The sequence below is a fragment of the Aphanomyces astaci genome (assembly GCF_000520075.1).
Source record: "Aphanomyces astaci strain APO3 unplaced genomic scaffold supercont1.6, whole genome shotgun sequence".
Classification (NCBI taxonomy): domain Eukaryota; phylum Oomycota; class Saprolegniomycetes; order Saprolegniales; family Verrucalvaceae; genus Aphanomyces; species Aphanomyces astaci.
In genome coordinates this window covers 174507-192678 of record NW_009798269.1, presented here as the reverse complement: position 1 = coordinate 192678, position 18172 = coordinate 174507, and the positions used below count along the sequence as shown (strand labels likewise).

Sequence of the window (18172 nt, the reverse complement as noted above, 5' to 3'; positions counted from 1 at the left end):
TGACATTGTACTTTACTGTGCATGTTGTGGTTGGGTATGGAAATATGACATACTACAGTACTATTGTAGTTTTCCATAATACTACTAGTACGTACTAGTAGTACTAGGATTTCGTGATTGAGCTGATGGTTCCGCTAGTTTATGTTGAAGGTAACTCAGTAACTTACCTTGGATTTCTCATTTGGACCTGTACACTGGTTAGGGACATCCTACACTGTACTGTAGTCCTATGGTACCGGTAGTAGTTGGTGGTCGGTAGTACTGTACCGGATTTGATCAGATTTCACTGTCACTTATTTTACCCTCAGCACTACAGTGTAGGTACATACATTCATACAATTCGTACATACAGTTACAATTATTGCAAAATCCACCTTTTTAACCCGTAACCCTGTAACCAGGAAATCCCGACACCCCGTCCCTATCTCAAATGACCACAATTATGCCTATTCCCAGGGATAAGTGGAGTCAACTTACTGTAACCCTTAGCAAGACTTCGTGATATTTGTAGCCAATGAATGGCGTTGGCTCGTGAATGTTTGTACCTACACTGTACCAGTAGTTCAGTGGTGTAAAATACTACTTCGAAGTACTTCGAAGTAGGAACTAATAGTACTGTACAGTACTGAAGCGAGAGGTATACAGTATGTAGGTTTGTAGTTCTTGACAATCATGCAAACAAGGAGGCCACTCATGGTGAGCGTGATTGAAGTCTCCCTGTTGACGTCAACAAAACCCATTTCCTAAAACTGTCCACGTGAATATATTATATATAATAGTATAATGACTGTTAACAACGCTGTATGGTAGTACTCTCTATTAATAGTAGCACTGGAAAACTTAGTCTGTACTACAGTACTAAGTATTAAAAACTGTACTGTGTGGTACTTATAAAGTACAGTACTACGTAGTCTAGGTACGCATCTACTTCGAAGTACTGTAGTACATGTACTACCAGTAGCACAACGTACATGCAGTAAGCTTACAGGGATACTGCTCTACTGTACCTCGTTAACTTATTACAGTACGTAGTAATACTAGTAAAAGACCTTGTAGACGTATTTCAACTTCTGCTTGTACAGGATCGAATTCACTACCGATACTTTAGCACTGTAAAAGGTGACAAGTTTGTCATCACAAGGGGCTCGACCAACCAATGGGGGGAATATCGTCGGTGGTTACCACTTGGTGTACTTGATTCATAGACGACTTAGACATTCACTGCAACGAACTTACTCAAAACATTAAATTCATGCACGACAGCTCCTTTCAGCAATCACGAAGTACTGTAGGTCTCGTTCTCCATGTTGAGGGTATAGAGCGTCGAGACACTCTAGCATCGTCCTGCATAGTGGGACGCACCTGCATTGGTGACATATTTGGGGGTCGACTATCATCTCCTGTCACTGCGGGGTAAAGAGAGGCCTTTCTACGAGTGCGGCCCAGTCTCCATTTTCAAATTGTCACCATGGTTCGCATCACTGGCACCATTTCACTTGCCTATGTCTACGTTGTGGGGGCCCAGCAAGAACTTTTTCAATGGCAGCCGTGCGCGTTCTCTGAAGACCCTCGCCTCGAGTGCGGATCCCTGCGAGTCCCCCTGAACCACTTGCATCCGTCGGTCAACGAAACGATTGACATTGCCGTTCGCCGATATCGAGTCGAGAACGGAACCCAGAGCTTGGGCACAATCTTGGTCAACCCCGGCGGGCCTGGCCACCATGGAACTGCCATGGCTTCGGCGGGCCTGGCCACCTACCTCGGGGGACAGTACGACGTCTTGGGCTTTGACCCGCGGGGCGTGGGGTTGTCTCGTCCGGCCCGCTGCACCAAGAACGGATACACGTCCTTGCGCGAGTGGCCCAGCCTTAGCAACCTCCCTTTCGACTCGCCCACGGCCGAGAAATCGTTGGCACGATATGGAGCCAGTCTCGAGGCTATCGTGCGTCGGTGCGAAAAGTACGACGGCCAGTACCTCAAGTACTTGTCCACGTCGTTCGTGGCGCGGGACATGGACCTGATTCGGGCCGCGTTGAACGAATCCGTGGTCAACTACTATGGCGTGTCGTACGGCTCGACACTGGGGGCCACATACGCCAACATGTACCCCAACCGCGTGGGTCGATTCGTCATTGATTCGGTGCTGGACCCGACTCTGTACACGGGGCCCCCGTCGAACTTGCTGGCCAAATCCACCGTCGATGCGGACGAGACGTTTGACGGGTTTGCCGACGCGTGCGAAAAGGCGGGGCCGTTGAAGTGTCCTCTCGCGTACGCCGCGCAAGTCGGCAAGCGCGTTCGTGCGTTCTTGGCCGGAATGGTGGAATCCCCCCTCCTCGTGCCCGCGGGGGACGACTTCTCCGTCCTCACCGCGGCCGACGTTCGGGCCAACATCTTGAACACTCTGTACCGACCGGGACAGTGGCTGGGCCTGGCGCATCGACTGCACAGTTTGATGGAAGGCACGTACGAGGCGTCCCCTGTGGACGAGGTGTGTCCGCTCACGGACTCGTCGTACCTTGGCATGGGCATGGAGTTTTCCATTTACATTGGCAACGACGGCGACTCGGAGAGAGCGCAGGATTGGCACGGCGCCCTTCGAGAGGCGAAGCGCAAGAGCCCGCTGTTCGGGATGCAGTTTGCTTCGTACGCCCTCCCTGCTCGGTACTGGAAGGTTCGTCCCGTCGAGCGGTACTCTGGTCCGTGGAACACCATGCTGCGCCAGCCCATCTTGATCCTGCAAAACAAACTCGACCCCGTGACCCCCCTGCGAAGCGCGCGAGCTCTGGCCAAGACCATGGGCACCAACGCCGTCTTGGTCACGCGCGACGGGTTCGGCCACGAAACGAGCAGCACCCCCAGCAAGTGCATCCAAAACACCCTCACGGCGTTCTTCAGCAACGGCACGTACCCCAAGCACAACTCCAACTGCAAAGTGGACATGGGCCCGTTTGATGGCGCCGGCCCCCATGCTGCACGACGAGCCTTGGCAGACAAGATGGAGGCCGCGAGGCAGGAAGTGACCAAGATCTTGACCCAAGCCCGACAACCCATGTTATAGTCAAGGTTAGACTTTAACGTTTTGACACGTAGTGTACCTAATTGCTACTGTGCATCAGGATTATCGTCTTTAAGGTCGTCGGCGTGAAAGTCAAAGTGCGCTAGTACTACTATTAGTAGTATACCGGTATGTATTGTGAGTTTCACGCCGATTCACGTCGGAATTTTTATGGTAACGTAAACGGTCAATTACAGTATTGCCCTCACTTCGACCCCTTAGCTTTTTGGCCATATCTCGTAACGAAATGAAAATCGGAAAAAACGTTGTTAGGGGAACGAATGCTCTCAAATTAACTCGTTACTTCGAAGTATTATACAGTACCCTGCGTAGTAGTACTATTAAAGCAACATATACTAACGTTCGGTAGTATTGCAGTGATTACCGTACTAAAGATACATGCCCTGCATAGACTTGGAGCATCCAAGGATGCATCATAACCCTTTGACGAACGAACCTGCCGTGGACCACCACATGCTGAAATTTATATGGTTTACGAAATAAATGTGCCGCATACAATTGGAGATTCGAAACACGAAATTTCGTAAACTCAGATACTGGACATAATTTGATTTGATATTTGTATGCCAAAATTTTATCCAGAGATAAACTAGTAATGGGTTTTACGAAATACTGTAAGTCAGAACACCCTGTTCTTCTAGAGAACATCCCCACTGCCCTGTCAGTCAGGTAGCAGCGTCTACTAGCTGTGTAGGAGGTTTTTGTGCCTTCTAGAGGCTTTTCCTCAGAGTAGAAGACAGCGCAGAATCGTCACGGAACATCACAGGATGTCGTGGCCAATCATAATCTAGGATTTGATTGGCTGCTGGAGGAACTGGCACATCTAGAGCCAGTTCTCCTCTGCCGTCACAATTAATTCACTCTCGGTTCTTCCTCCACCCACTCACGTATTTGCTGCTGCTACCTGCCCTTCCAACTCTGTAGAACGAAAATTTGTATCCGGAGGCAGTTTCAGAGCCTTTGCGGCGCTGCACGCCGACCACATAAGTCCAGGTGACTCAACAACAGGGGACCAGGTGATGTTGCTTAGGTATGGCAGCAAGACACGTTATCAGTACGAGAGGACGCTCATGCGCCTTAAATATGGCTGCTGTGCGAGCATCCTGGTTGTATGACCAATGGCGAGGTTGATCTCCCCCTCGTTCCAATGGCCTGCAAAGTCTTCTTGGCGTATGAATGTGTGAAACGAGGACCAAGTGGTGCGGATGGTTGAACCACAGCAGTTCAAGTCATACTCTATTGTAAACGCATGCAAGAGCGCCATCAAGTTCATGTATAAAGAGTCCAATGTCCGCGTGTCCGATGATCTGGAAACACTATTGGCAGGTACGATATACGTGCATAATCCATAATTTGAGTCATACGTTAAGAACGATTCAGACTTTGCATGCGGGTACAAGCGTAAGGTTGCTCAACTCAAGGACAGCGGAGACATGGCGATTGGTGAAGGAAAGCGACCAATGACGTTTGACGGTCGTTATATTTTACATAATATATATACATGTTGATAAGTTTATAGGATATTGCTTTTTGGCAGCAAAGGCTCTAGGCAGTGAAGCCGAACACAACCTCAGTAGAGTAGTGGTTCACCCATTTTTTCTGCTTTGCTGGAACTTGATCGCACGGTCGGCATCAGTAGCTGCTATTAGATATGACCATTTGGCATGGGAAGGTGTACCTTTTATAATAACCACATTAGCAATTAGGTTGACCGTGAAATGTGGATGTTTACACGAGGCTCCCAACATGGGCGATCGACCAACCTTGTTTTTGGCGAAAACGCGGGCGAACGATTTTCAGCGTGGCTGTCAAAGTCCTGTGTATTGCACTCCGCTGAGATGTCGTCGTTTGGTGTTTTAGTTAAAGACATCGGCACGCACTCGTTTCGAAAGGGTGTCGCCAGCGAGCTATCTAACACACCTGGGGGACTAGAATCCGTAAATGTGTGGCTCCGAGCCGGTTGGACGCTTGGAAGTGTCCAAGGTCGATACATCTTTGCCTGTTCAAGTGGCGACACGTTCGTTGGACGTGCAGCAGTAGGTTAGTCGATGTTCAATATTCCAGCTTTAAAGAAAACACATGGGTGCGTAAATAAATATATACTTATTATCACTCTAGGGCACAATGTGAACGACGTTCAGTTTTCGTGTCTCCCTCCGCACTTCAAGGACGTTGGGCTGAACAACGGCCAGTGGAAAGCTGCCCTGCCCTGTTGAGTTGTGCATTCGGCCCATTTCAACGTTGTGTTCAATTTTGGTAGTAACCCAGACGTCCAAAAGGGGCCAAAAACAGCGGATGGTGTTTGCCCAAATTGTTTTGCAGCCAAATGTAATGATGCGAGAGCGAAGCCACCAAGAACGGAGTACTTTGGCGAAACGAGCTGGGGTAAAATGTACTGTACCCACTAATTTACAATCCTCCGGTTTCCCACCCCACGTTGCTATCAAAAACCATCTGACTACGGTTGAAAACGAATTGAAAATTGTCAACGAACAAATCAATTATTTATCGTCCAAAATTAGTGACCAGCTACACGCATCGACAGACTTCTCGGCAACCACGACAGATTTGGAGTCCTTCCGCGGCTCCGTTTTGTCTGAAATCCGCCATTTGATGGGGGCGTCCAAATCCCCAGAAGCCCCAGCCAGTGTCAACGGCATCGTGACAGAACCTTGGTGGACCACCACAAACGCGCAGGGACAACTCAGGCCCTCCCTGCCGCCAGGGAAGGATTTTGACCTCTGGTACGCGAGGTGGTACGGCTTACCTGGCGATGGCATAGTGTTCCTGCAACTCGTGCGACCTCACGACCTCGCTCGCCGTTGCGACCACGTCAACTACTCCAAGCTCAAACAAGTCATTGCATCATTGACGAAGTTATGAACTGTACTTGAAACCGAAGTCCAGCGCATGGCCGTGGTCGACCGGTCGGACTTGTTTGCATTTTGTCTTGAACGGCTTGGCCATTCGCTGCTAGTCGTAGGGATGGAGAACGACGTAAACAAGCGTAGACTAGATGCGATGACGTACCCAACTATTTATGATCTCATCAAGAAGTATAAACTTTGAATGGCATGTGTTCCTGTCATGGTTCTTGTGTACTCGGATCTTGCAATGTCAACGTGTGGGTCAAAACCTGTATCGAAGTGAGGAACATATCAAGTTATAAAGGGTTGCGTAGACATTTCGTAAACCTCAATATCTCTAAGTCTTATACTGTACAGTACACTGCGTAGTAATATGAAAAGCAACCTACTAACGTTCGGTAGTATTGCAGTGATTACCGTACTAAAGATACATGCCCTGCAAAGACTTGGAGCATCCAAGGATGCATCATAACCCTTTGACGACCGAACCTGCCTTGGGCTTCATGCTGAAATTTCTTGCCCTCGTTGGATACCCCATGGACACGACACGAAAAAACATTTCGTGGTGAATTTATATTCAATTTTGACCATTTCTGCGCCAGAATGTTGGTGGTGTATAATCCGCATACGGATACCGTCCCTTGGGTAATGATATGGAATGCTCAAGACCAAATCCGTCATGCTGGCACCAGGTTGAGAAACCAGCCGCCTTTTCTGGATCTGACGTCATGCATTAGGTACAAGATGCACAAGGGCGTGTGTTATACGCCAACCACGATACCAAGGAGGTACGACCAAACACCACTGGCCCATGACTTCGTGGACACCGCCGTCATCGCTTCCGCTGCCGGGATGCCGCTCTGCTGTGTCTGTTATGGTTCGTGTTTGGCCGTAGGTCGGACATGTCGCCACTCGAGAACCCAAATCTCACGGTCAGCGCTGCTGGCGTACTAATCGTGCACTTGATGCGAATGATGATATCAGATGAACAAGGTTTGTCGTTGTGTTACGATGAGAAATTCCTTGTCTGTCCCCTTATCTCTACGGCTACTGCTGTGGTGATGCAATCGACGCCACATGTCGCCCTCCTTGGTAATTTACCATCCTTTGATGCGCTAGTACAAGCGGAAGCGATGTCATCGATCCCCTTGATTGACTTGCTCAACCAACCCACTCGGAGCGGTCGCCGAGTTGTAGCCCGTGGATGCAGCGGCTACAATGAATGAGTCAGTTGCTGCTCTGCCCGGAGTCCAGAGTCACATCAAGCGCCTGCTGAACCGTATCTACCCACCGGCTGGAGTCTTAGCTGATTTCAGATCCCATTCCTTCCGCCGAGGAGAAGCCCAGTTTGCCAACGGTTTGTCGAAGTTGTCGCCGCAATGAATCCTTGACAGTGGCAGCTGGATGACTACAGCATCACTCGCTTGCATGCGCTTGGAAACGAGGCCTCGATTGCTGGTACAACCTTGTTCATCACATAGCCTCGGTACACAGCTGCGTCCACGCTGACTCACTTTGTCACCCTACTCCCTCCTGGTCACTTGCGGGAGTTGCGGACTACCGGCACTAGATGCACGAATGGTAGCATCCCAATCTTGTCATTAACGATAACACCACGGGCCTCATCGCAGCGTGGACGCACGACGGAGCCCAAGAACATCACCTTGGGCCCGCATGAACGAGCTCTTGGACGAGTTCAGGGGAATAAGTTGCTTGGGCCCAACATTGCCAGGTTTCTTGGACGTTATGGTGCCGCGGGTGCAAAACGTGTGCCTAATGTAGGCGACGGAGTGAGGGTCCATGTTGAGTTGCTCTGTTGCTTGTTTGTATGGACCACGCTCAATTTTGCCCTTCTTGAGGAAGGCTTCCAAGTGTTTTATGACCGTCGCTTTGTCGCTGCTCGATGGATGCGTTGGACTTGATTCTCCATGGCGGCAAATTCAAAATTAAGTTGGTGTAATTTTATTCGGATGGTTGATATTTGAAGTCAATTTTGAGCACCAGTGCTGTCTCGTTCATTTATTCGTATATTTTGATGGAAATATGCTGTTGCGAAATCATAAAATATCTGTCATTGCCGCTCGCTGCCGTTGTCGTTGCGTGAGCTGAACGCGAACAAATAACCGACGATTGCGAAATCTCCTTAATAATTGTTTGTCATTCACGCTATATTTGAAGTTTTCGCCAAAATTCGTCTTTAACGTGCTGCTTCGTAGCTCAGAGATCACCGATCAACGCAAGAACATGGTAGCATGTACAGCAGCATTGATGCTACGTAATAAAGCGGCATGGACGGTGTTACGATGCTTATTACGGGGTATAATCACACCCAAAGTAAGCTATATTTCAGTTTTTTGGTATGTTTGAGGTCACTTCACGCATGCTAAATAAGTGTAATCACCACACATTACGTCTCGTTATATAGCCCGCAGCCATCGCTTCAGTTTTCATATTAAATGTATCACGCCCAGACCAGCCGTTGCTGAGCAATTCAACGACAAAGTCATGTACTTTCTCGATAGTTAACATTGTCATAAATTATGACAAACATTGATGTTAACTTATGTTAACTTGATGCTATATTTCGATGTTATCTTTTTAAATTATGACATACTTATTTTATATTAAAAATACGTAACAGTAACAGTATTCTCGTGGAATGCAGTGGATACTTTTCCAAACCCAAGCCAAAATTTGAAGTGCATACTACGTATACGTTTTGAACAGCGGAATCGAATACAAAGTCGACTGGCACCAAAACTCGACTCCTTCGTCTAGACATACGTTTATCCTCGCTTATGTCGCCAACGATGGCTATGTTCGTCATTTCCCGTAGCCTCCAGTAATCGTGGGCGTTTTGGTGGGCCCATGTGGCCGACGAGTGGTTGCACTTGGAGTAAATAGGATCGTGGTTTTATACTTTAGTTACTCCAGAATATGCTGTCTGATTTCGAAATCGACCTCCTACTAAGTCGTTGCCGCAGCGGCAATTTCCGCCCAAAGATGTGACTATTCGCCTTATCGCATGCGTCGTTGAACGTCCGCTTGTCCCCGATGTCCCATTTGACCTGCTTGCGCTTTCCGATGCCGACTCAACCTTGAAGTTTCGCTTCGACGTTGCTGGGGTGAAAGCTCTCGCGCCTACCCGATGTGATCATAAAATCAAGCCGCGACCGGTGCTTATCTACGGAGGTACTCTGCATCACCTTGTACCGCATGTCGGTACTATGGCATGATGGCCACGTTTGATCGGTCTTGCGAGTCGATATTTCGCATATTTAACGACGTAATCGATGCATTGTATTCCAAGTGGAACAGAGTGCTTTACTTTTACCAGCACATTATTGCTGACCGCCTTCCCGCGTACTCAAGCGCTAGTGTGTCCAAGGGCTCACCGATGGAGACAATTTGCCGAATCACTCAAAAGCGCAGCCGCCGCCAGTTGGGTTTCTCCGATTTGCAACGCCTCCTGTGCAGTGGGCACAAGCGTCGCCATTGCCTGAATTTTCAAGCTGTGACGGCACCCGACGGATTGTGTGTTCATTTCTGGGGTCCGATGGTAGGCTCACGACACCACGATGCTTCGCCTTAGCAAGCTACAAGAGTATCTGGACGAGAACCGTTATGCTGACGGTAACCTTAGCTACGGTGACCCATTGGGTTTGTTCGGGTTTCAAAGGAAGCCATTTGGACCAGCCCCGTCGTGACTTCAATGCAGCCATTAACAGAGTGTGGCAGTCAGTGGAGTGGTCATTTGGCGCCATGAAACAGCAATGGGCGATAGTCTGTACAAGATGCAGCTACAAAATTTCGGCAAGGTAATTTTGGTTGCCATGTTATTTAGCAATTGCCACTGCCGCTACAATGATGGAAACCAAATCAGCGATTGCTTTGGAATTGTTCCACCGTTGCTATATGAGTATTTAGTTTTGCCAGAGAACTGAGTGTTAATTTAGTAACATGCAATGCTGTTTTATGTGATTCTTGCTGTGTAGTGATGATATCAAAGATGAACAAGATAGCACCATTTGTCATTTATTCCTTCTTCAACTTTCAAGCTAACTGCAGAAGTATCATGCCATCGTTTCGTTTCATCTCGAATTCGCGATGTTGAATCCACCCTCTCCTTTTCGCGCTCCTCAAGCTCCATGTGCAGTTTGTACTTCTCAAACGCCAATCGTTCCCTCTCGCGCTTCTGCGATTCAACAATCGCTTTACGCTTGCGCCCAATAACATTCGTCAGTCTCGACAGACTTGCGCTTACCACTCTGCATTGCTTGATCTCGGATGAATGACGCCGCCGCCTCCTTCTCCGTCATCTTGGCATGCATGGATACTCGGTCTGCGTTGCCTTGGTCCGTGGCCTCATCGAACAGCTGGATCAGCTCGTCCAAGAGGACGATCTTCCCCGTTTCGTCCTGCTCGACTCCAGATAGGTATTTGAAGCTGTGCTGGAACCGCCGATGCGGACGCAGAAGCTGGTAGTACCTGTTCGCTGCCTTGCCATCCAACGTCGTCCGACCGAACCTGGGCACTTCCAACAGCTTGGCAGCAAGCTGTTGGAAGTGCCATAATTTTGTGGTGTTCTTGACTTGCTTGAACGGAAGATCGTTTTTTACTTGTGTAAGCAGACTTAAGTCGTCAGAGTCGCTCCACCATTTGCGTGCTTGCGTATCAGTTGTGTCGACGCCCAGATCATTCGATATCGTGGTGTGGCGTGGTCGAAACACCTGTTTTGATATGCGGATACAGCCAGCCACAATTTCCACTAAGTTTGATGCCACTGCAACAAAAGTTCAAAGGTTGGTTGCAAATTTATCGGGTATTGAAGGATAGGATGTGGATAAAACGAAACTAAGGTTTGCGAAATCTGCCTATTGCCCAACGAAGTCCATGGCCCCAAGGCCAACGATAACAAAGCGCTTCCGTTGGCGTCAAGTCGGGGCTTACACACAACGGTACGTTACCTCTTACAACATGTAAATGATTCTGGGAGTTGCGTTAATGCTATCACTTGGTTGAATGCATAGATCATTCACATCAACCGACGACAGCCGAAGTCGGGGATGCGAGCATGCTTCGATTTCCCAGTTTCATCCATGATTTGTGTCCTGCATGTTGAAGTACATGAATATCCACGATGTTCTCAGTCCGATTTGACGGTTGTATGTGTTTGATATTCGAACTAAGGGTTGTATTGTACTAGTATGTTTTAGCCGCCACTCGTCGGTTCTGCAGCTTTACACTTAGTATAATTTATACCACAACATTACAAACTAACAACTAAGCTTCGGAGTCTCTCGACACCACCATGTGGAAGTACTAGCACCACAATAGCTTTGTGGTCTCTTGACCACAGTGTTAGGACCACAACTTCATACTACTACGTACTACTTCACAATTTTGCGTTTAATTTCAGCTTTTTTTCAAAATATTTCCACTAACCTCCGATATATTTCACCGAATCGCCAATATAATTCACGCAACCGCCATTATATTTCACGCCGAATTGAAATTTGGCCATTATATTTCACCCAACCTCCGATATATTTCACCTGACCACCGGTATATTTCATGGAAAGTAAATTAAATCCACGCAACATATCGACGACATCTACGGCTCAAGCACCAACGTCCATGTCTTCCATGTTCTCAGCACGGACATAAAACGGCTCAAGGCGGGCCATGTACGCATGCAAACGATTCGGCCCAATTCCTAATTCATTGTTGAGTTAAATCTTTTAAGTCTGTCCGTCTTGAGGTGGCCCCATAAAGGCCGCGACTCGTTCGCGCAAAGATGTCTTAATGCGGCTCTTCAACGCCGGCTACATATTCTCGATCGGGTTCAACATCGGGGAGTACGGCCCTAGTTTTAAGAACAAAGCGTCTTGAAACGTCATGTTAGCGGTCATTCGTACTAAACAGAGAGATGTACCGGAGTATATGGTGCAGGGATGGCCTCTTCCATAGAGCGCAGATTCAAAAATGGTGAAAGCGCGCGAAACTCTTCGCGCGCTTCGATCTTTCTAGAATCCCAGCTCGAATTATAACAATTGTTAGGTGCATTATATTTTCGAAAGTTGGAATTAACCGTAGGTTGGGTGAATTATAACAGAGGTTGGGTGAAATATATCGCCGATATTTTCCATCGGCGTGAAATATAATGGAGGTTGGGTGAATTATATTGGAGATTCGGTAAAATATATCGGAGGTTGGTGGAAATATATTGAAAATAAGCTGGAATTAAACGCAAAATTGTGTAGTATGTCCTACGACAGTAGCATGTTATAAGAGGTAACGTACCGTTGTGTGTAAGCCCCGACTTGACGCCAACGGAAGCGCTTTGTTATCGTTGGCCTTGGGGCCATGGACTTCGTTGGACAATGGGGACATTTCGCAATTCAATCCGTGTTCGTGTCTGTGAGTAAAATGGCACGGACACGACCACGAACACAGACTAAATTTAGACGATTTCGCTGAATAATAAATAGATTTCCGTGTCCGGAATAAACATAAGGAATCAGCTACTACGTAGTTCATGTACTTTGCCAAAGTGCTGTCTGTGGAAGAACTTGTCATGGTTGTCAAGCGTTCTCGCTTCGCGAGGCCTGTCCGTGGTCGCAGACTTCTGCTCGTACTCATAGCGTCGGTCACACCCAGACACATACACAAACTCCTACTGGAACTTTTCGTGGTTATCGAGTAGCAGGTGGAACCTGTGCGAAGTATGGTTTTTGGGTGAATTTCACGTGGTGGTTTTATGGGGTGCAATAATGGCGAATAAAGCGTGGCTCACAAACCGAAGGTTAAAGTACACGTGGTTTTTGAAACAGAATTCTTTAGCATTTCAATACAAAGCAACATGAAATTTTCAGAGGACATCAAGTGTAACAAGGTTATTTGTCTACGTGCACACAATGCTTGCAAAGTGTACACAGTCATTGACGCTGTTACAAGGGTTAACTACACAGCTTCAACAAGGCATTGGTGTTAACCAATGCCTTGTTGAAGTCAGAACAAAGATCCACAGTACGTCGTAAATGATGCATTGGTGATCAAGTCGGAGAGTGAGAAGTGCTTTAGAATCTGTCAACAGTCATCGATGCAGATGCCGGACGACGTGATTCATAGGTCTATCCAACGTTCAACAAAGCAGCGTTGCGTGGGGGCTTCCTCGTAGACTACGGACATCTCATGTTGGGTTTCAAATTATCATGAAGGAGATAAATTGCAAAGTACGCCTGGGAAATTGCATATATTCAATACGTATTACTGTCATTTTGAGTTGATCCTGTGATGTCGACACCAAGTGCGAAGGCTTCAATAATTGAATGCGCCAAGGCTTCCGCGGACATTGTAAAGGTCTGCAATTCGGCTATGGGACGGAATCGGCATACCCACATTTTTTGCTCAGGTTTGTAGCTTGCTACGTAGCCGACGATGGTATTCACAGACTCCTCCGTCGGCCTTATTTTCGATGATGTCAAAGTCCTTGCAGCACACAGCCAATCTTCCGCACCAACGTAGGAACAGCGAAGAAACGACGCCTAGGCCCGCTTTTCAATGCGTAGGGGATTTTCCTTGGACGTCCCACTGACTTCCGGGTTGGCAAGGTGGTTAACCTTAACTTTAAGTCGAAGTCGTCGATGAGGTTGCAACAAGCAACTGTACGCGCACATAGCCACCCCGACTCATGATACGCGAGGCAATCGCACTTGTACTTCAGGCGGACCAACTCGCACTAATCAGTACAAATCGTGATTTCTAGTTACTTAATTTAATTCTAGGAATATATTAAACCTCGTTGAATGTAAAGGGCTCGAGACTTGACACGTTTTCCCGAATTTCAATGTCTTCGTCGACATGAACAATGTGTAAGCTGAGGAAAGCGTCCTTGATTTTTCTGCCAATAGGTCAACTGTGCCTTCGCCATTGAGGGAGTCCAGATATCTACACATTTCAGGTGCTATTGTAACAGTTCTATGATTATTCGTAACAATGTATGGAATTTCTTCATCCTGGACAATGTAATGAAAATTCCAAAGTGCGACGACGAGTTGAAGCAAATGCATGATTGCTCTCTTCGACGAGTCTGTGATTTCTTGGCTTGAGTAAAACTAGAGCCTTGGCCAACACTTCACCCGAGATTGGTGCATCGATCCACGTGGCTGGTGTATGATCGGGCTGTATAGCGTCAGCAACAACAATTCGGGGAATGGTGTGCTCCAGTACAACACTCGTTGTTGCTCGTAGCTCATGGGCGCAAACCTTCACACGCAATTATAAGCGTAGGTCCAAATATGTGTTACCTGTTTGATACGGTTATGATGGCTCTCAATGTGCTGTTGATGTGCAGGAATTCCAGGAGTGAGCGACGCAACGAAGAACCAAACGTCCCAGGGGGGCAGCAAATAGGTTTCTTGGAACCACTGCGCAAATTCCTCCTCCGCGAGCGATGTTTTCCCAGTCCATGAGGACGACACTTGCAATAGATAGCATGAAATTGCATCCACGTCCGTGCAGATCGCATGAGGTGGATTTTAGCGCAAATGGCCTTGTAGTTGTCCATGGTCCGAAGCAAGGACTTGTGCTTGTGAACGTTTCACAGCATGTGGATGGCGCATGACACAACATGGACTTGCGGCCACTGCTTCTTGAGAGCTGTTTGGATGTACTGGGTGTGATCAATTGAGCACGTCGCAACTTCGAGATGGTAGTCGAAGAACGTGTCAAACGCTTCAGCGGATACTCGCAATAGCTGCGAGTAGGTTTCCTCGTATTCTGAGCGCACAAACAGGTACTACCATGGCATGAAAGAGCTACCAAATTTGTTGTTGGAAAATCTTGTGTACACAACGCCTATGTCAATGAGCGCCCATCCCCCTAGTAATCATTACATCTATCCTCTAAGTAGGGATCGTGCTATGTACGGACCGATGTGAAGCTTGTATGTCCCGTCGGTTGCAAGCGCTGCCCCGTCCTTTTGATGCTTCGAAGCTATTGCTACGTTCTACATGTTCTGGCGTGACGTGAACTCGACCCCAGCATATGGGCGTTGCTCGAGCCCGTCGAGTCCAACAGTACTCGTCCACCCCGTCCATATGCTAAGTACCAGCAGCTGCTCCCTGGCAGAACGTTAGTGAGCTTTGAGAGGTGATACTTACTTGTACGCATTGTCGAGGGCGGCGAATTCAACGTAGTTCTGAGGGAGGCGACCTGCTCCCAAGAAATTCATCCCGTGTCGTACACATCTTGTCAACTGGCCATTCCTGAAGGGTGTGAAATGTCTCAATTTCCCATCCTCCGCCGCGTTGCTTCGTAATGTGCTTTCGTCGTGCAGCCAGCTGCTGCCTTGTTGGTAACCGTAGGAGCACAGCGGCGTCATGTTGGTAAATGGTTCTCAGGTGCACCTGTACGTCTTAAGTACTTTAAAAACCTTAATAAACCATACTACCTCCAACTTCAATGGGGTAAAACCACCTTTTAGATACGCATCGATCTCAGCGCGCAAGGAGGGATGAACTCCACGTGAACGCGTAACGGCCGTGACCTCGCTCTGTGTAGCGTTGGATCTCTCAAGACGTGATACAAACGTGAGGACGACGATACGCATCTTGTGCGTACAGCGGGTATTACTAGAGCACGCGTATACGTAGGAGCGCTTCGTGTCGGAGCACTTGTAGTTGCGCAAGTGCCTGTAGCGATTTGTACCGGATGACTCCATTCCCGCCTTCGCTGCACAAAAACTATCATATTCACCCATTAAGGACCACTGCAGCTCGGTATCGATTCGGGCATGGCCAGTCAAAGCTTCGTCGTATGCATCGTCGATGCCAATGTGGCTTTGACCAGCTCTGACATGTCGCTGCTGCTCTCCATTCCCGTGGCTTCGTTTTACGTGTCAGCAGCAAGTGTGAGAATGAATCAACATGCCTTCGACGAAAATTCGAGCAATAGCAAGACGAGGTTAAAAGTAAGGATTGTTGTAAACCCCGGTATTGAACGCACGACCTTTCGCTCAAAAGACCATTACGCTACCTTTAAGTTAATATCATGGAACGACTACCGACAGTTCATTACACCATACATTACAATTACTGAAGCAAAAATTGCTTGGCCATACAAAAGTTAGTATTAATAATTGTGACATCCAGGTTATCCGGAGATGACTTCCGGCGAACGTACTCAGTGTCCAGCGCACTCTGACTATCTGGCATATTGTACATCAACACCGGGGATCGAACCCTGTACCACTCGGTTACCAAGCGGGAGCCCTACCACGTGAGCTATTTTCCTTTTCATATCCAAGAGCACCTATGTCCTACTAGATAGTACTTAAAAGCATTTATAGACAAACCTATATATACATACATACATGTACCCGTTGATATGAGTTACTGAGCGAAAATGCCTTCGGATGAACCATCAGCCATCTTTGACCGTGTGTGCGATCATGTCCAAATCCTATGGCCTGGGACTGGTGCAATTACCGCAATCAGGCTGAAGATATCCGACCGCCTCTTGGTGTCGTCACCTATCCCGATGCATGCTGGTGAAGTGGACTTCATTGCGGACGAACGCGCAGTGGAGAGAATGGGAAAAACATGGCACCAGTATCTCGTTCACTGGGCCCGACCTCATCTATTGGCGTGCACGCGATCATGGGTGATAAGCCGCTTTATGAAATATTGTCCCGAAGCGTTCGGTGTGTACACGCGTTGGCGACAACATCCTGGCAACTTAACGTACTCCGAATACCGAGTACGCGACGCTCAGTTTTTGGAATTTGGTGAAAATCCAACAAAAACCTGCCTTTTTCAAGCGTTCAAAATTATCAGCGACAAGTCGAGCCTGCATTTACGCGCCACTGCAGCCGATTTGGTATTAGTTATGACAACGAACACCATCCCACTGTCCCATGGCATTCCCCAATCCAAGTTACGTGCCTTTGTCCAGTTTCTGTTCGCGAGGGGGCTCCGGATTTGTTTGAAGATGTTTGCGTCTGAGTTGCTTACCAATCAAAGTGGCGACCCGAAGTTGGATCTGTACCGTATTGTCCTCGCGGAAGGCAACGGCATGTTTCTAGTCACAACCGTATCAGGCCACACCACCCATGTATGGGTATTGACGTGCGTTGGCTCCGTGTCCGAGTTGGCAGATGCTGAAGGAACGATCGGGGTCGGTGAACTCCCTAGCGTTGATTTTGTTCGCGCAGACCGGCGCATCGTTGTTTGTAAAGGTAGAAAGCGTATTGAAAGCGAGCGCGTACGTAGTAGTTCTACGTTTGAAGTATTCACAGTCAACATGATTAATCATGCGCGGGTTCTTTCAATATATCTTGTCGTCAAAAGTCCACCCTTGTGTGCAGAAAAACAAATAACAACGAAATGAGTACAGGATAATCGAATTGAGTACATTCAACGTCATCACTACAGTTCCACCGCAACAAAGCAAACGGACTCAACGTAGCATGTTGGACATCAACTGCAACATTAAATAAGACGAGTTAACCATGCATAGGGACATGTCGTAGTTTCGACTGAACATACACACGTCATCGGCTAATGCTATAAAGGGATATACATACGTGGGCTGATAATGCGATGTGCGTGTCGAAGGGTGCTGGGCTAGTTGTGGACAAGGGAACTCGAGTGACCCGCGGTGCTTAAACTGTAGGCAGACGACTGGTTGTAGGATTCGTTGAAGCGGAAGGGGACGTTGATGCATACAATGAGCAATGATCAATGGTGAAAACGAAACGATGATGTTGTGAGTGTAGAAGTACCGGAGCTGATATGATTTGGTCGAGTAGAGATGCGTGCGATGAGCTTGATGCCAACTACTTCGAAGTACATATCTAACAATAGAGAGGTTTTGCAACTCATCCGTACATTACCCCCATCCTCACAAAATCGACATTTGTCGTTTTGAGGGTAATGACAATGATGAAGTATTATTGTGTTTTGCAATTTATCCCCATCATTATCCCCACAACAGCATCCGGATAATACGGTTAGTCGGATATGTACAATTTGCAGATAGATGCCCACGGTCCACACGAAATGGCCACGGGGTTGGCGTGGCTGTCGTGTGACGTCGCACGCAGGATGCACATACACCGCGCTTGACCTCGATCTTATCGGCATCGTTGTGTCGTTCATTGGTCCAATGAACGCAAACCGGATGTCGTTGTTCAAGCAGGACTCCGAGTCGACCGACGACGCGA

The 18172-nt window shown here is 47.8% G+C and overlaps 7 protein-coding genes and 1 pseudogene across 8 annotated transcripts in view; 3 read left to right on the top strand and 5 right to left on the bottom strand.

Annotated features, from left to right (window-relative positions):
* Positions 1-980, top strand: part of H257_03383 (hypothetical protein) — a gene marked incomplete at both ends in the record, with an annotated part of 1830 nt that extends 850 nt beyond the window's left edge. The window contains one exon of the mRNA XM_009827414.1: positions 962-980. Coding sequence (XP_009825716.1) covers positions 962-980 — 19 coding nt within the window. The remainder of the gene's footprint in view (positions 1-961) is intronic.
* A 451-nt stretch (positions 981-1431) lies between these two features.
* H257_03382 (hypothetical protein) lies at positions 1432-3142 on the top strand. The gene has a single exon (XM_009827413.1). The coding sequence runs from the start codon at positions 1469-1471 to the stop codon at positions 3059-3061; it is 1593 nt and encodes a 530-aa protein (XP_009825715.1). The 5' UTR covers positions 1432-1468; the 3' UTR covers positions 3062-3142.
* Positions 3143-5565: 2423 nt separating this feature from the next.
* On the bottom strand, positions 5566-6128 carry H257_03381 (hypothetical protein). Its single transcript, XM_009827412.1, has 4 exons — positions 6110-6128; positions 5970-6052; positions 5847-5916; positions 5566-5794 (listed from the first exon to the last, which is right to left on the bottom strand). Exons 2-4 carry the CDS (start codon positions 5989-5991, stop codon positions 5581-5583), a joined length of 306 nt encoding a protein of 101 aa, XP_009825714.1. The 5' UTR covers positions 5992-6052; positions 6110-6128; the 3' UTR covers positions 5566-5580.
* A 1440-nt stretch (positions 6129-7568) lies between these two features.
* Positions 7569-7748, bottom strand: H257_03380 (hypothetical protein; the record flags this gene model as incomplete). The annotated part of the gene is made up of 1 exon (XM_009827411.1): positions 7569-7748. The coding sequence occupies one exon, from the start codon at positions 7746-7748 to the stop codon at positions 7569-7571; it is 180 nt and encodes a 59-aa protein (XP_009825713.1).
* Positions 7749-10160: 2412 nt separating this feature from the next.
* On the bottom strand, positions 10161-12339 carry H257_03379 (hypothetical protein; the record flags this gene model as incomplete). The annotated part of the gene is made up of 2 exons (XM_009827410.1): positions 10161-10676; positions 12250-12339. 2 exons carry the CDS (start codon positions 12337-12339, stop codon positions 10161-10163), a joined length of 606 nt encoding a protein of 201 aa, XP_009825712.1.
* Positions 12340-14548: 2209 nt separating this feature from the next.
* H257_03378 (hypothetical protein) lies at positions 14549-15670 on the bottom strand (the record flags this gene model as incomplete). The annotated part of the gene is made up of 2 exons (XM_009827409.1): positions 14549-14746; positions 15599-15670. 2 exons carry the CDS (start codon positions 15668-15670, stop codon positions 14549-14551), a joined length of 270 nt encoding a protein of 89 aa, XP_009825711.1.
* Positions 15671-16169: 499 nt separating this feature from the next.
* H257_03377 lies at positions 16170-16242 on the bottom strand (annotated as a pseudogene). Its single transcript has one exon. The product of its transcript is annotated as a tRNA-OTHER (tRNA).
* A 111-nt stretch (positions 16243-16353) lies between these two features.
* H257_03376 (hypothetical protein) lies at positions 16354-18074 on the top strand (the record flags this gene model as incomplete). Its single annotated transcript, XM_009827408.1, has 2 exons — positions 16354-17172; positions 17964-18074. 2 exons carry the CDS (start codon positions 16354-16356, stop codon positions 18072-18074), a joined length of 930 nt encoding a protein of 309 aa, XP_009825710.1.
* Positions 18075-18172: the final 98 nt, after the last annotated feature.

Coding starts and splice junctions, on each gene's coding strand:
- H257_03381 (XM_009827412.1), bottom strand. CDS start 5,991: ATGCGCTGGACTTCGGTTTCAA. Junction 5,917..5,969: donor GCGCTGGACTTCGGTTTCAA/GTACAGTTCATA, acceptor AGCTTGGAGTAG/TTGACGTGGTCGCAACGGCG. Junction 5,795..5,846: donor GAACACTATGCCATCGCCAG/GTAAGCCGTACC, acceptor CCCTGGCGGCAG/GGAGGGCCTGAGTTGTCCCT.
- H257_03382 (XM_009827413.1), top strand. CDS start 1,469: ATGGTTCGCATCACTGGCACCATTTCACTTGCCTATGTCTACGTTGTG.